Source organism: Hoplias malabaricus, chromosome 11, assembly GCF_029633855.1.
Source record: "Hoplias malabaricus isolate fHopMal1 chromosome 11, fHopMal1.hap1, whole genome shotgun sequence".
NCBI lineage: Eukaryota > Metazoa > Chordata > Actinopteri > Characiformes > Erythrinidae > Hoplias > Hoplias malabaricus.
This window is the reverse complement of record NC_089810.1, coordinates 33,567,684-33,585,078: the sequence shown is the minus strand read 5'-3', so window position 1 is coordinate 33,585,078 and position 17,395 is coordinate 33,567,684. Positions and strand designations below refer to the sequence as shown.

General features: G+C 42.5%; 1 protein-coding gene across 3 annotated transcripts in view; it reads left to right on the top strand.

Annotated features, from left to right (window-relative positions):
* tspan18b (tetraspanin 18b) overlaps nt 1-17,395 on the top strand; it is a 32,301-nt gene that overhangs the window by 13,343 nt on the left and 1,563 nt on the right. For all 3 annotated transcript variants that reach the window (XM_066685335.1, XM_066685337.1, XM_066685336.1), the window contains 6 exons: nt 2,145-2,220; nt 11,670-11,765; nt 13,489-13,683; nt 15,701-15,775; nt 15,863-15,961; nt 16,783-16,959. In XM_066685335.1, the coding sequence (XP_066541432.1) occupies nt 2,218-2,220; nt 11,670-11,765; nt 13,489-13,683; nt 15,701-15,775; nt 15,863-15,961; nt 16,783-16,959 (645 nt within the window). In that variant the 5' untranslated portion in view covers nt 2,145-2,217. The remainder of the gene's footprint in view (nt 1-2,144; nt 2,221-11,669; nt 11,766-13,488; nt 13,684-15,700; nt 15,776-15,862; nt 15,962-16,782; nt 16,960-17,395) is intronic.

Genomic DNA, 17,395 nt, shown 5'->3' with positions numbered 1-17,395 from the left:
ACTCAGTCTTTATTCTATTCGTTTATCACTAGCTCTGGTGATGAATTCAGCCACAGCAATGCTGGAACCAAACCCCCACAGAGCCCCCTGATGATCCTTGGTTCCCATCTAAACTGGTGGAAAAGGGAGCCAGTTTGAACGTTAGCACCAAGGTTCCCAGAATTTGGAAGAGAAACGTCAGACTTAGAAATTAATAAATAAATAATGCCAGCTTTTAATTCAACTAGCTCAGGGCTTAAACAGATCTCCAGGAGTGTAGTTTCCCTGTCCACTTACAGCATGGATGCCACAGAAAAGAGAAGACTGCTCATCTGCCTCATGATTTCTTGAAGAAAAACTCGCACTCAATGATAATATCCATCAATTCTGTTTGGAAGAAAACAAGGAATTTGATGCTGCATGTTTTACATTGGGAATAAAAAAGTAAAAAGGTCTTTCTGCTCTATTTGTGCAGCTCTTTCTAAGGAAAGTGCTCTTCTTAATTGAGTCTCGTGGGCCTTTAGCCTTTTACTTGTAACTGTGTTTTCCTCTCTCTCACTGCTTTGAGCCCCCCATTAGTCCGGGCTGACATTTCTCTCCCTCTCTTAACCACTACGCTTCAAAGCCCTGTTTTGATGCTGCTACTGTTCTTCTTTCCGGACACAGAAAGCGCTTCTGGGGAACTGCAGGGGTAAGACGAATGGGAACTGTAAGAAATGGTTTGACAGAACATTAAGCAAGACACTGGATTTTTAATGATCAGATATCAGGAATTTCTTTACCTCTTGGTTTTAAAAGCTCTTTGCTCTTGTCAGATTGGATCTGACACTTCCTTCTTGAGCGACAGACATCCTGTGGGCTTTTCCGTCATTGTTCGTGTATCCTGGCTGAAAGGTCAAAGGTGGAGATGCACAGGGATAAGGTCTGGTAAAGCAAGTTGCTGGGAAATGGGCAAGGCCAAATCGTGGAAAGGATGTTATTGCCATTTTCCTTCTGACCAAATTTCACTGTGAATGTAGTAAAACTTCAAGGCTTTTACGCAGGGTCAAGAGAGACGCTTTAGACCCACTGCAGAGAAACGGGATTGTGCTACTTACAGTTAAAAAAACCTTACACTGCAATATAATCAATGTACAGCGATCTGTATGGAGTTTCATTCATTTGTTAATGTGTTCAAAAGCAGTTTAAAGGTTTGTTTCCACAGATCTGCAGTTGAACCAGTTTTTTTTTTTTTTCAAAATTTGTCATAATTCGGAATCAAATAAAATGTTCTCACGACTTGCATGCGGTTTCTATGTTTCTATATGTACCCTCCATTAGTTCTCACAATACCAACTTTACAAGCAAGATTGAGGTCTATTCAGTGCTTTACGTTCCTCTAGTGTGTTGCCGTGGTAACCAGAGATTAAAGTTGATCCTTATCACCGTTGAGTATGCAAGAAGATACCATCCTCAGAACCCTCTTACGAGTAAGAGGTTGATAAATCTAGACTTCACTCGTCACATTTGTGTTCATTTGCAGCAATTTTTTCTCAGATGGAGATGAGTTTAGACCACATCATTTTCCAGTGCACCTAGTTTAGTATACCATCTTTCTGAGGTTCTAATTGCCCCAAGTTTTCTGCCACCTAGCACAACCGGGAGACACTTATGGTAAAGCAGCCCCCGCAGCAGAAAAGCTAAAAGTGTTTAGCCTTGTTAGCAACAGACAGTTGGAAACCAGCTCTGACAGCAAGAGCCTGCTACAGGTAATTAGTCAGAAATGCTACTGGCGATGAATTATACATGAGTCCAGATGCTAATTCAGGTTAACATGAGAGAAAACACAGTCATGGAAATGTGGTTCAGGATCCAGCAATAAAGGGTAATTAACCAATCAAGGAAGAAAGCAGAACCTAACATCAAGCGGCACACATTAATATTTCAGCAGCTTCCAGCAGAGGCCCGGTACGGTTCCATTAAAGCTGGCACCTCGCTCGTTCCATCCATGTGAATTTTGCCCTCCAGCCGGGAAATAAAATACAAACACGCGTGTACATTTCTGGAACTGTTTCTGAGCACCATGCTTCAAAGATCCTGTTATCAATAGATATGTGTTCATTTCACTGCTCTGTATAAAGATGTACTGTACTCAGATCTTTCTGTTTGTCTGTCTGTGTTTACAGCTAATGAGAACAAGGGAGTATCGAGAGTGAAGGAGGATCTTGTTCGTACTTCTTGACCTGCGACTGAGGAAGAATGGTATGTATTTTTGTAGCTATTTATAATTGAATTATCATATTTTCTTTTCTGTGCCAGAGTCTTCGCAGTCTACTTTCTCTTGACTTGTCTTTGATTATTGGAATTTCATACATACCTATTTACGTGGGGCCCACCAACCCACACATTGTGAAACAAGACCACCCAGTCAGTTTTCTGTGTGTTTCCTAAGTCAGAAAACACGGGGTAGATAGGCATTCTGATTTGTGCTGCTTCTTCCATAGAGTCCAGAGACTTTAGGATCATCCCACTCCATTTTGTTGTATTCATTGATCGTGATGCATTCGTCTTGGGCTTTGTTCATGTAAATATCACCTTGCTTCAAGAGCAAAATAGGCCTAAACATGAGAAAGGTCAGCTCGGGGTGTCATTGACCAGACAAGTGCCTACCCAATGCTGTGTCTTAGAGTCAGCTTTGAAATATGAATGGCTAGCAATTCTGGACTCGCGAGTACTTATCGGACAATTGACCCAGCGTGTCCTCAGTGTCGTGCTGAACTGGCTGACCTTTCTCATACGAATTGGGCTTGTCCAAAGCTAAGCACGGTTTGGTTGAGGGTTTTTTCTTTAGAATCCCAGTCAACACTTTTTCTGGTAAATCTCGAGTGATGGATACTACTGTCTACACTTTTCTTTTATCTAAGAGAAGGATTTCACTGGGTGGGAAGTCCTCGTCCCCTCCCTCACATTCTCCCTAGCTTATAGATATTATGTCGTTTATAGGTCTGGGGACAGTTAAGTTTAGTTTGAGGGGTACGGCTGATGGCTTCTGACATCGCTGGCATTCTATTATTAATCATTTTAAACAGTTAAAGGACAGTGGGTTTTTTTATGTATTATTTATATTTCTTATTACAAATTATTTATTTAAATATTATTTAAAAAACTAAAACATATAAAAATGGTGTAGAGAAACAAATTGGACAACATTGCTTATATTTTGTTATATATTTTTTGTTTTGCAGTATAGTAACCCTTCAGAGTTTGTGTTGTCTGGGTTGCAATAAAAATCAGGGGGAAATGTGGGTCAGTTAAAAAAAATAAATTAAGTTTGAAAAACCGTGCCTAGACTACAGGCTTTAACATGGTTCTGTTCAGGTGACGTAGTACCTTGTCTAAATCTCATACAGGAGGTCCTCTGGTTACGTCAGTCCCGAGTTACAATGTTTCATGGTTACAACACATCTCCCATTTACTGTATAAAGCCTTGTTTCGACTTAAGTGGTTTTGCGTCGTAAACGTCGTAACGCGAACGTGTTTGATGTGCGCGGTGGAAGAATACACGGTTACGCGGCTCGGGACCGAGGAGGATAGGTGTTAGGATAAGTGCTTACAGTATGTTATTTACGTACAGTATTTACTATTTAATACGTATTTTAATAAGTCGAGGACCCCCTGTATTATATTTTTGTAATTAACTCAAAAACAAAGGGAGATATATGAATGGCTTCATATTTGTTCTACTTCACAGGTTTCCAAAGAAAAATCTAGTGTTTCTTTCTGCTCTAATATGTCTGATTCTGGAGCTAAACAGCGAGCAAATGCACATTTGACATGGGAGTATTGTTAATTCTGATTAGTTCTGTAACATACCTGACAAAATTGCCAAACTTAACTCAGCCCGCTAAAAAAAAATCCCAAATAGACAATTGAAAGTCTCACAAAGGAAAAATCCTGCTGCATTCTGTCTGCGGCACTTCAGAGACCACCACACAGAGATCATGGTCAGAAAACAAGGAGGAAAATGAGTGGACAGTGGCTTTAAAACATTTAGAAACTCAGTTTAAATGTAACATTCTCATTGAGCTGCTGTCTTCCTTTTTTCTTATCATAAGAAATGGTTGTTGGCAAGAAATATTACTGGTTCTTTGCGACCCTAAATCGGCTATATTTAAAGACGTACAAATACACAAACAGTATCTTGAAACCTTCATACTGGGCAGTATTAGCAGGAGGATATTTTATGGGATACATATGCAAGCGTGTGTTTCTCAGCTTTAGCTTGTAGCATGAAGTCAGGGTGAAGTAAAGCTGGGACACAGATGTTTGCACTAGGACAGCAAACTTAATTTCAGGGTTACGATGGTTACTTTGCACGGGCAGTGTATCCACAAATGCCGCAAAGTGTTTGAGGTCACGGTGTCAAACATGTGCTCCTCATTTGACATCACTGTTCACAAATGAGTCCATTGTGTGTAGGAGGGTATTTGTAGTGGTTTAAAGTCAGCAGTTGCACAGTGAGAGTGTGGGATTATTATTATATTTATTGATGGGATTGGGTAAAAATAGCTGAAATTGAATGCATCACTCTGTGAGATGCAGTGTAGTATACGTTAATGTCCAGAATGCAAAGTGTCCACTAAAATGGGACTGTGATTTATTTATTTATTTATTTATTTATTCCTCCTAAGGGTAAATTAAATTAAACTTAATTTGATATAGAGGAAAGGTCCATAGCAGTAGGAATCTTTTGTGGAGCGCTGAGGACACTAATGAATGAGTTACAGCCAAATTAACTTACGCCAGGACATGAACAAGGACCCTGGAAGTGAAGAAGCAGAAGGTGGTCCAGCAGACAAAGGATAAATGCCTGATCTGTACTGAGTCAGTTAGCTGCCTGGGTGTGGTATTGATCCATCCCTCTCTCTCTCTCTCCATACCGCTGGTCATTTCTTCATTCAGATACTGTACTACTTTGAATGTTATTTGATCATTTGAGTACCCATCTATGAATGAAGTATATTTGGATCTCCTTTGCTCCTTCATGAGTGATGAAGACACATTCATTCACTGTCTGTAAACGCTTATCCAGTTCAGGGTCACGGTGGGTCCGTAGCCTACTCGGAGTCAAAGGGCACAAGGTGAGAGCACACCATGGAGGGAGCGCCGGTCTTTCACAGGGCGACACATGCTCACACCTATGGACATTTTTTTTTTGAGTCGTCAATCCACCTACCAACATTGTGTTTTTGAAGCGTGGGAGGAAACCAGAGCACCCGGAGGAAACCCACACAGACACAGGGAGAACACTTCTCACAGATAGTCTCCCAGAGCAGGACTTGAAACCACAACCTCCAGGTCCCTGGAGCTGTGTGCCTGCAACACCTACCTGCTGCACCACCGTGCTGCCTTAATGAGCCACAGTGTTCTGAATCCTGGGGACACTGGGTTTGTGGGTTCTATAGGGTCACAGGGTCCTGGGTTTGTGGGATCTATACCCACCTCGGGTCACTATCTGTGAGGAGTGTAGTATATTCTCCGTGGGGTGGGGTGCTTCTTACTGTTATGTTTTAGAAAGTGGGCGTCAAACAGTTGCTGTAATTTTAAATATATGAAGAGTTTATGCAAGACCCATCATTTCAAAATTAAATATATAGAAATCGTGAACTTATCCTTTCTGTGGAAGCCCACCCTCTAATTGGTGGTTCATTAAGGCAAAGGCTTTACCTCTAGGGGACTCACTTGTCCTCTCTTTCCTTTGTGAGGGTTGCATGCTTGAATAGCCTTTAGGCCAAGTCTTTAATCCAGCTTGTTATCCAGTTCTACACAAGACAAACCAGATTTCAGCTTTAAAATGAAATATGTCCCATGGGCCAGGTACCTTATGAATCAATTTCCTGACACGTGTGAGGATAACTAGTGTTTTAGTCCCTGGACCCATGACATCAGTGCAGTCTTGCTCTGTTTGTAGAGTGAGGATGAAGGACAGAGAGCAGACGTGGTGACCTTGTTGTTGAACTAATGAACTTGTCCCTGGTTGCATGGGAGGGCCACTTACGGAAGAGTGGGGGGATTTATCACGTTGAACATGTCATACTCAAGGTGAACATTTGTGCTTTGCGCAGAAGAAAGTCCTCGTTTATAAAGAATGCCTGTAATGGCTCAATAAGAGGAGTGTTGAGCTTGGAGTTGGCAAAATAAGTGGAGAAAAATGATTTGAGAGAGGAGGTGATGGCTGCCACTTTATAAACCGAGAGCTTCAAAGCTATGATTGTCCTCCAGAACACATCTTCTCTCTCTCTCTCTGTTAATGTGCACTGGCCCAGCAAATCAGATACAGCCATCATTAGCTTGGTACTAGCATACTGCTAATAGAACCTCATAGGGTAACACATGGATATGATGCTTAATTGTGCTTTAGGAGTTTTCTCCTTGTGCTTGAACCAAAAGAACTAAATATCAATAACCTTGCATTTTCACTGATTTGTGGTGGTCTGTGGTGTTTGATATTTATTGGTCACTTACATGCTTCATCGTTATGCAGTACAGGACTATGGGCAAATAATGGCCTACAAATCAACCCTTATCCCTGAGTCTTAAGTCACTTTTTTTCTTTTTTTGTCAAAGTGCCTGCGATTTTCTAATTTGGAATCGAGCATATCGCGACTGACAGGTGATATTTCCCATGCAGCTACTATTCAGCTTTGAACTCCAGAAAAATGAACTGCACTGCACGGCACATACGCGTCAATTTCTGCACTTGGTTTTTATGATGTCAGCATCAGAACTGCTGGAGTGTGCTTTGTCTTATAAATCTGCTGCACCGGGTCTCACTGGCAAACGCTCACAGTATCTACAGTGTGCACCACAGCTCATAGCGTCTAATCGATCAGAGCCACAGAGCTGTGGGAAAAGCAAGGCTGCTTACTCTGCATTTGCTCCTTGCTCCTCTGCCAGATTGATTTATACTTCCCTGCACTGCTTTACCCCCTCGTCGTCTATATACGGTCTTACAGAGGCCCCTAATGGAAAACATAGACTCCTATTGTTTTCGTACAAATCGCAAATATGGATATGACTTGATGGGTTGATGTATGACTGAGATATTCCACCGACCTGGAATCAGGAGAATAATTAAAAGCCTAAAGGCCCTGAGGGCTGTAAAAACACTCAGCGGTTTCACAAAGACACGATCGATAAGAGGAGTCCCTCAGCTTGTTTGAGAGGATGTATTTAACTTCTAGGTTCAGAGTTGGCGATTGTCAGCGATGTGGATTTTAAGGTGGGAACCATTATTTTAACTCCGAGAGGTGCTTCTGAGATCTGCAGACCCCTTCTCCTCCACTGAATATTACTTAGACATGGCACAACATTTAATATCTGAACATTCTGGCTTCATTCAGAATACCCCAAGTAAATTAAAATGAAATAATTTTAATGAGTAGCCATTTGCTTCCAGATGAAGTGGAGGAAAAAACTAATGGAATGGCTCAATGTTGAGGAATGGTGGAATCACCATGTAATTTACATTTCTAAAACAAATACAGGCACGAATCTAAATTACAAATGAGTTGGCAGTTAAAGCAAGTGCTCACAGACAATAAAGAGTCGCTGGAGTTGCCCGAATGAAAGAAAAAAGGCCACAATGAGAGTTAACACGAGAGAGTATTGAAACAATGCAAAGGAAACCAACTTGGAGTTTGGCAAAAGATGGTGGCTATTCCCATTCAGTGAGGTCTAAAGATTGGTGTTACTTTACACAACATAGGAAGGTTATGAAAGGAAAATATACGTGAGGCAATGTGTTGTGAAAATAGAAAATCTGACTATTTGAAACAGGCTGAATTTATAAAAAAAAAGAAAGAAAGAAAAAACACTCTTAAACAAGGAGCTTAAATCACACTGTTAAGGAGAAGTAATCGTGGGGTGTGGATGAAGGTGATGTTATGTGAATCCCAGATCTGATCGGCCAAAGGTGATGATGCTGGAGCTTTTGTCTGATGCTCTTCTAATGAAACGTATAATCAGATCTGATCTGGGTTCGCGTGTCTGGTACAAGACCACGAGTGTCAGTTATCCGTTGAGTAATAAATAATCACCCATTCCAGTGATAAAAAAAAAGGTTTAATGTCGAAGTTATCATCCAAGATATGGCATCTCAGTCCTACTTAAAAATTTATGGTGGAATTAAAAAAAAAAAAATATATATATATATATATATATAGAGGTCAGTCTTCATCCTTCAAAGCTGATCTCTCGCCTGCTTTTTGAGACAATTGGATTGTGAATATGTTTTTCTATTAGCGATGACCTTCCATTGAAGAATTCAAGCCTGTTCAGCAAAACAATACAATACAAAGGTTTTAAAGGTTTTTGTTGCCCTTTATATCGTATAAAACATAAAAAATATATAAAACATGAATAACCCGTTCATTTTTCTGTAACTGCTTTATCCAGTTCAGTGTTGCATTCCGTACGGACCCTACCCAGAATTATTGGAGTCCACACAATAACACACCCTGGACAGGAAAGCAGTCCATCACAGGGTATCATACACACACTCATACACTCACACCTGGGTACTCTTTTGAATGATCTGTCCATTACCAGCAACTGTGGACAGGGGAAACCAGAGCACCTGGACGAATCCCACACAGACACAGGGAGAACCCACCAAACTCCTCACAGACAGTCACTCGGAGGAAACCCACACAGACACAGGGAGAACACACCACACTCCTCACAGACAGTCACCTGGAGGAAACCCACGTAGACACAGGGAGAACACACCAAACTCCTCATAGACAATCACCCGGAGGAAACCCGCACAGACACGGGGAGAACCCACCCAACTCCTTACAGACAGTCACCCAGAGGAAACCCACACAGACACGGGGAGAACCCACCATACTCCTCACAGACAGTCACCCGGTGGAAACCCACGCAGACACAGGGAGAACACACCACACTCCACACAGACACAGGGAGAACACACCACACTCCACACAGACACAGGGAGAACACACCAAACTCCTCATAGACAATCACCCAGAGGAAACCCACACAGACACAGAGAGAACCCACCAAACTCCTCACAGGCAGTCACCTGGAGGAAACCCACGCAGAAACAGGGAGAACCCACCAAACTCCTCACAGGCAGTCACCTGGAGGAAACCCACGCAGAACACACCACACTCCTCACAGACAGTGTCCCGAGCCTGGAGCTGTGTGACACTGAGATGCCTGAACCATAAATGAAAATACAAAAATTAGATAGATTTATGTGTCAAAGCCAGAACCTTCAACTATTAAACAAGATATTTATGGGGTTTCTCTGATATGGTTTGCTCTGTCCTGAAGTACCAGGGCCTTGTGCCCAGTGAATCTGGGTGGGCTCCGGACCCACCGTGACCTTGAACATGAATAGCAGTTATAGACAATGAATGAATAAAATACCTGGGTGAACCTCCTTTAAGTGTGGTGTGTCCATTTATTTATTTCTTTATTTGCCCATGTGTTTTAGAAAAGCTTTTCTCAGCTGGACTGTACTGACCATTTTGTTCGTCCCCAGAACATAATGGAGTCATATTCATGAGAGGCCTCAGAAAGGCCTGCAGCAGAGGAGCATTATGGGGCTCCATGGGAAGAGTGCTGTGTAGAAAAGAAAAGCATATCACAGGAGTAAGCCATTTTAAAACAGTCCTGGAACATGGACTTGTCACACTGCTCCGTTGTTTTTTTAGAACATCAGAAAATAAAATTGCCCTTTCCCTAGAGTGTCCTCTCTCTTTTTTTTTTATTTTTTTTTTTGTATTTATTTATTTTTTTCCTTAGTTTGTCCAAGCCATCACTGTGACTTAATAAGGGTTTTACCTTGTCTTGTTAGTTTGTTCTCTGTGCTGTGGCCAGTATCTTTACTGACCAAATGGAAAACACAACCCCATGAGTGGAAACAAGACTTAGATGTTTCTGCACCATGTACATTTTAGTAGCAGAGAGGGGTAGCCCTCTTGGACTGCCTGTTTTAATGATTGTTATGTGTAATGGTGCTTTTCTACTGCATGGTCTGTATTCTACTAGACCCTACTCTCTGTTCAGTCCCTGTTTGTTTTATTTACTGCAACTGCTCCCTCCAAAATATATTTGGTGGCATCTTAAATCACTGTCGCTAATGGGAACCGCGGGCTTTGGAAACCACATCAATGACAGCAGTAACATTAGCCGCTGTTTACTCATCATTTGTTGCCGTGTTGTTGTTGTTGTTTTAGATTGAACACCGCTTCATCATCAGACAGATCAGTAGAGTTTGTTCCTTCCTTTTTTTTTTCAGTCATCAATCCAAGAAGCATTTGAACCTCTTCAAAAGACAACCGCTTCATTTTATGAGCTGCTGTTTTTATCTATCTATCTATCTATACATACACACACATATATAGCGCCTTTCTAGACACCCAAGGATGCTTTTCAATCCACACTGCTCAGAACACTCAATCCACACGCACACTGGCGAGAAGCGACAGCCAAACGTGCACAGCGTACTCTTGACCAGGAACGACCGTCCACCTGGTCAGACATTCACTCACACACCAGGACAGTAATTACAGAAGCTAATTCACCTACCCTCCATGTTTTTGGACTGTGGGAGGAAACCAGAGACCCCGGAGGACACCCACACATACACAGGGAGAACATGGAAACTCCACCCAGATGGGACTTGAAACCAATATCCCAGCGCTGAGAGGCAAACGTGCTAACCACTAAGCCACCGTGCCGCCCAAATATTTTACAGAATATTTTAATTTTAGATTTTACAGATGGCGAGTTTGTGCTGGACGTCTGCATTGCGTTCCGCAGAGTGACGACTCTCTCTGGACAGTCGGAGTTCTGCAAGGGTTACACATCACGGTTTAGACCCTTCTTGGCTCATTTGGAACCATGAGAGAGCAGGGACTAAAAAGAACCCAGATCCAGGGCCAGGACCAAATTAATGTTTGGAAATGTGAACGAGCCAAGAACAGTGGGTTAGAGGACACTCTCAGGGGAAAAAAGCTATGGTAGAGGTACATTATTGGTCTCTAAAGGTACAAACACAGGTGTTAATGTTATGTTAAAGTTGTGTTCCATAAAGGTACATTACATTCTCCACAAAAAGAGGGGGATAAACTTTAATTATAGAACTGTAAAAAAACACATCTAAGTTCTGGAGATTAAATGGAGCATGTGAAATCAATCCAATTTTAAAATCTACAATTGTAATAGAGTAAGGTACAATTAAAGGTACAAATATGTACACCCTTGGGGGGTACGTATGGTGAGGCAGCTGTGTGATTTCAGGACAGCGTCCCCTCAAGGTAATGAAAAAGCCCCCCGTTTCATTTAAGTAAAGTGGTGTCCCGAAAGGCCTCCATCTCACTGAGTGTTTTACGGTGCTCTGCAACAAAAGCAGGCTTCTGCTGTATTAATTACTCTGAAAAGATGCATTTTAAAGTCGTATGCTTTCAGGGTGAGGACTGTTTCCTCCCTGGAGACGATGAGCGGTATTCTGCTGATGATGAAGAATAATGAGATGAATTTTGTGTTTTGTTGGATTAGTTTAATGGAGTTTTTTTTGGAAAAAGCTTGTTCATGCAACTTCAGATCCCACTTTTCTCTGTTTGTGAGAGTGTGTACTTCAGGCTGAGTTCATTTACAAATCGTGTTTTGTTCCCCAGGGGCTTGGAGAGGCTTCAGCGAGAGGGACCAGCATGGAGGGGGACTGCCTCAGCTGCATCAAGTATCTCATGTTCGTCTTTAACTTCCTCATCTTTGTGAGTATTTACCCATTTGCTTTCTAACGTTCACTTTCTTCCCAGTATTACTTGCTTTTGTTTTACAACAGTGTATTTTCACAGGGAGGTAGGTGGGGACTCACCTTTGTCACGTTCTTCTGATACATGCAGATATGACGAACTCAACTGTGGCGATGTCATTTCTTTATTTCTCTGAGCCTGGTTTCTCCTGTGTGGTCATTGTTTGGCTTCTTTGGTTAGATATCCTCGATATCGCTCTCCTGGACCTTCACCTGGAGGATCGTCGTTCACAGCAGACATTATGAGATCAGGCAAACAGGATTTCACAAGCTTGCAAACATAGAGACATTGTTTTTCATATAATTACAAGCTGATCCCACCCCCCGCCCCCCGCACAACACAGCTTTCTCTGAATTACCAGCTCAACGCTTCGCTATTGTTTGTCAGACAGGCACATGCTGATGTATTCAAGCTGTTTATCAAACCTCTATTTACGGCTAAAATAGGTGCCGGCAAAAGAGGCCTCAGCTTGACAGGCTGACAGATCGCTAATGCAGTCCATGAAAAGAATTCCAAATCTGGCTAATGGGAGGGGAGAGGTGGGTGGGGGTATTGGATAAGGTGTGTGTGTGTGTGGGGGGGGGGGGGGGGGGGGGGCTCTTATCTGAAAAGACACACACATACGCACACACACATCAATCCCTCCAGCTGTTTTATCATCAGCCTGGCGTCTGCCCAAGCCTTCATCTTTTTTTTTTTTTTTTCCTTTTCTGTTTTTATTTATCTGTATTTATTTTTTTATTTTTATTTATTTATTATATATTTTTTGGGGGGTGGGGGGCACAGTTGGTGGTGTTTGGGTGAGGGGTGAGGGGTTTCTCTCTGACAGTCAGAGAATTGGAGCAAGCAGAAAATACAGAAGCAGTGCAGCTTTTCTACCCCCACATTCTCATCATTTACTAAGGTGCAAAGACACATCGAATTATCCCTGTTCTGTTGCACTGTTCATCTTTTGGTTAGTTCTTACAGATATGCGTGTGTGTGTGCGTGGATAAAACAGGACATTCTGATCCTCCTCCGCTTCTGACGTCAAGTGTAGACACTTTAAAATTGTCCCGCCCCCTCGTCTGAGTCTGTCCAATCACAGCGATGGACACACATTTATGTGAGAGCGGAAAGATGAGGTTAAATGCAAAACAGAGCACAGAGAAATGAGAGCACTGTGAAAACAGCTAAAAACTAGAGCTTCTGCTCCTCGCTCCTCACTGCCGTGTGCTCGGTTCAGTGCGAACAGTGAGCAGCTCGGTATTATTTAAAGGAACAGGGGGCGAATGCTGCTGTGGGGCTTGTTATCTATATTTCACGATGACGTTGCTGCAGGAATACAAGAACATTTAAAAAGCAAGTTACATTTTTTCCCGCGTCAGTGTGTGCCCAAGTAAAATCTCTTCTACCGTAGATATTTTTTCTAATTATTTTCTTTGTGCACCGTCTGCTGGTTTTGCAGTTTGCTTCCTGTAAGCTGGAAGGAAATCTTTTATCAGGGGTTTGCAGAACCAGCATTATTATTAGTTGGATAACATGCATGCGTTTCCATATCTGCCAAATATTGCACAGTCCATAGCACAAAACCGTAATGCAGAATCAATCAGAAAAGTATGAAGCGTCATCAGAATTACTGTATTATGCCAGGAGCTGTGACAGCAGGTTATTAACTATTCCTCTGCTCCTCTCTTCTTAGCTGGGAGGCTCGTTTCTCCTCGGAGTCGGGGTGTGGGTGCTGGTGGACCCCACGGACTTCAGGGAGATAGTGGCCACCAACCCTCTCCTCTTCACTGGAGTCTACATCGTACTCGCTATGGGGGGCATGTTGTTCTTGTTGGGCTTCTTGGGTTGCTGTGGAGCCATAAAGGAGAACAAGTGTCTGCTTCTCTTTGTGAGTGGCCGTCAGTGTGTGTGGTGTTTGTGGGAGGGAGGGAGGGAGGGAAGGAGGGAGACAGAGGAGCTGCTGGGTTCTTCGGCTTGGGATAGATGTTAAGATGTTTAGTTATTTTCTTCCAAACACATGTTGGATATTTTAAGAAATAGAGGACAATTTTTGGCGCACCACAGATTTTCAAAGAATACATGCACAGACTATTAATTCATTCATTATCTGTAACCCTTATCCAGTTCAGGGTCGCGGTGGGTCCAGAGCCTACCTGGAATCATTGGGCGCAAGGCAGGAATACACCCTGGAATACGCCAGTCCTTCACAGGGCACCACAGACACACACACACACATTCACTCACACCTACAGACACTTTTGAGTCGCCAATCCACCTACCAACGTGTGTTTTTGGACTGTGGGAGAAAACCCATGCAGACACAGGGAGAACACACCACACTCCTCACAGACAGTCACCCGGAGCGGGAACCGAACCCACAACCTCCAGGTCCCTGTAGCTTTGTGATTGTGACACTACCTGCTGCACCACTGTGCCGCCCTACAGACTGTTCAATAAAACATAATTGTGTGGCACGGTGGTGCAGCAGGTACTGTCCCCGTCATTCATCTCCATAGTTCCTGGGGTTGTGGATTCAAGTCCTGCTCTGGGTGACTGTCTGTGAGTGTGTTCTACCTGTGTCTGCGTGGGTTTCCTCTAGACGCTCCTGTTTCCTCACACAGTCCAAAAACACACGTTGGTAGGTGGATTGGCAACTCAAAGGTGTCCCTAGGTGTGTGTGTGTTGCCCAGTGAAGGACTGGCGTCCCCTCCAGGATGTGTTCCTGCCTTGTGCCCAATGATTCCGGGTAGGCTCCGGACCCACCGCTGGAGCCTGAGTGAATGAATGTCACACGTGTAGTCTTACAAGTAGCATTGAAATGATCTTGATGGCTGCTTCTGTGAAAACAAACCAACATATGATAGCATCTATCTACCACAATGAAATAAGGGATTCAAAATAAGCATTTAATAAAATATTGTAAAGTGTAATATACAGAGGCAATGATACAACTATGAAATAATTTTCCAAATAAAGGTACAAACTACAGATCTACTAAAACAGATTTAATAGATATTTCTAGGAAAAACAGACATCAAATAATATAGAAGGGCTTTAAATAAGTAATAGGAATAAGTTATGTGCAGTCAGTAAAGTTTTTAAACAAAACAAAATTTAAATCATGTTACAAACAATATTTAAAATATATTTTTCAAAAAGCAAATTACATTAGTGTGACTTTAAATATTTTCTTTTCTTCCTCCATCTTACTTCTCAAATAAAATAATAAAATGTTTTACAGCTCATTTCTATGTATGGATTGATATATAACCATAAATAATAATAATTACTTCATTAAGCTGTGTGTGTGTGTGTGTGTGTGTGTGTGTGTGTGTGTGTATTGCAGCATCTTTACACATAGCTAAAGGGTTACTAGGGTTACAGCTGCAAAGAATGTTAATTACATTATACATGATACAATTAGAAACCACCTACCTTTTGCCTACACACTTGGTTTATTTTATCATTTCCGCTGAGCACACAGGAGCACTCTGTAGTTCTAGTGTTACAGACAGAGACAAAGGCTGCTGGAGTTTTTAAACCCTGTGTCCACTCACAGTCCACTCTGTTAGACACTCCTACCTCATTGGCCAGTTGGTAGACTATTCTCAGTCCAGTAGTGACACTGAGGGGTTTAAAAACTCCAGCAGCACTGCTTTGTCTGATCCACCACCACATTGCTGATCACTGCAGCTCGGAGAATGATCCACCACCCCAAATAATACCTGCTCTTTAGGGGTCCTGACAGTTAAAGAACAGGGTGAAATGGAGATAAAGTATGCAGAGCAACAGACGGACTGCAGTCTGTAATTGTAGATCTACAGAGTGCTCCTGTGTGGTCCGTAGAGCTGACATGTAGTATGTTGATATATATATATGTACTATTTCTGTTTTTCTCTCTGCAGTTCTTCATGTTCATCCTCATCATCTTCCTAGCAGAGCTGGCTGCTGGTATCCTGGCCTTTATTTTTCGGGAGCATGTGAGTGTCCCTCAGGTTCTTCAGCATGTGGCGGTGTGTTAACACTCAGACTCAACCCTGTACTTTTTGTCCTCTTTCTGCACACAGCTGACCAAAGAGTACTTCACAAAGGAGCTAAGGAGGCACTACCAAGGCTACAACACCTCTGACGTCTTCACCAACACATGGAATGCCATTATGAACACAGTACGTTGTCCACTGACCCTGTATATTAATGCTTAAAATCTGTGTTGCACATGTTCAAGGAAAACCCACTCAAGAGTAGCCCTGTTGTACACTAACTTGCCTGTGTCAGTTTGGCCTCACCTTGAACCCCTGGTCAAATGTTTTATGCTGTTTTACGCTGACGTGGAGCCTTGGAAGGGCAAGGGATTGAATAAGCATCGTACTTACCCAGAAATAGCCTTCAACCCCACAATTAAAAAGCAGCTTAATGTACAATCCAGAAGCCGGAATAGTGTACTTTAAAGAACAGTCACATTATAAACTACTCTGGGTGATGTACCAATAAAAATATATATCAGAAATACAGGGGAAAAAATGTTATCTATTAAGATATTAGTGCAGAGTCGTATCTGAATATTCTCCACTCATTGTCCATTCTCTCGGCTCCACTGACCACATAGGAGCACTTTGTAGTTCTACAATTACGGACAGTAGTCCTCCTGAAGCTCAGTGGACTGCTATTCTCAGTCCAGAAGTGACATTGAGAGGTTTAAAAACTCCAGCAGCACTGCTGTGTCTGATCCACTCGCACCAGCACAGCACACACTAACAAACAGGGTGAAAGTGGGGCTTACAATGTATGCAGAGCAACAGACGGAGTACAGTCTGTAATTGTAGAACTACAGAGTGACCCGTATTTTTAGTGGAGCTGAGGGAATTGACAGTGAGTGTAGTGTGTGTGTGTGTGTGTATTTATATATTAAGTACTATTCCAGATGTGTGGGCTGTAGTGCATGGCTGAATTTGCATGTACTGTTTTTGTCTCTCACCTTTGGCTGTAGTTTGATTGCTGTGGTGTAAATAGTCCTGAGGACTTCGAGGACAGCCTCTTCCGCGTCCTCAACCCCACTGATGTAGTACCCGAGGCCTGCTGCCGTAGGAACAGTCACCTAGGAGATGTGAGCTTCAGCAACAAGGCCGAGTGCCTCAAAGGCAACATGCTGTACCGGAACAACAAGGTCAGACACTTACAGGGCCCCATTCATGCACTTCTAATGCACAAACTGTTCATTTCAGAGTTGGGATTGATGCATTCCACATTATAGCGCAGATGTGTTTACAGCTAAGCCAAAATGGTTAAGATTTTTGTGTGGTTATTGGAAATTAGAGTTGAGTACACTGTTATAAAAATGATAAATATTAGCTATTTTTCCATTGACTCTACACCGTTTACTGTTTGCTGAAAATCATTTGGCAGTGAGTAAATGTGGGCAATAATGTTTTAAACGCACGTTCAGATTTGTGTGTGGATCTGGAGCCCACCAACCCACACACCATGAAACAACCAGTCACTCAGTTTTCTTTGCTGTCCGTGTCAGAACACATGGGATAAATGAGTCTGATCCTGCACCGCTTCTGACGCCAAGTGCATCGACTTTACAATTGCCACGCCCC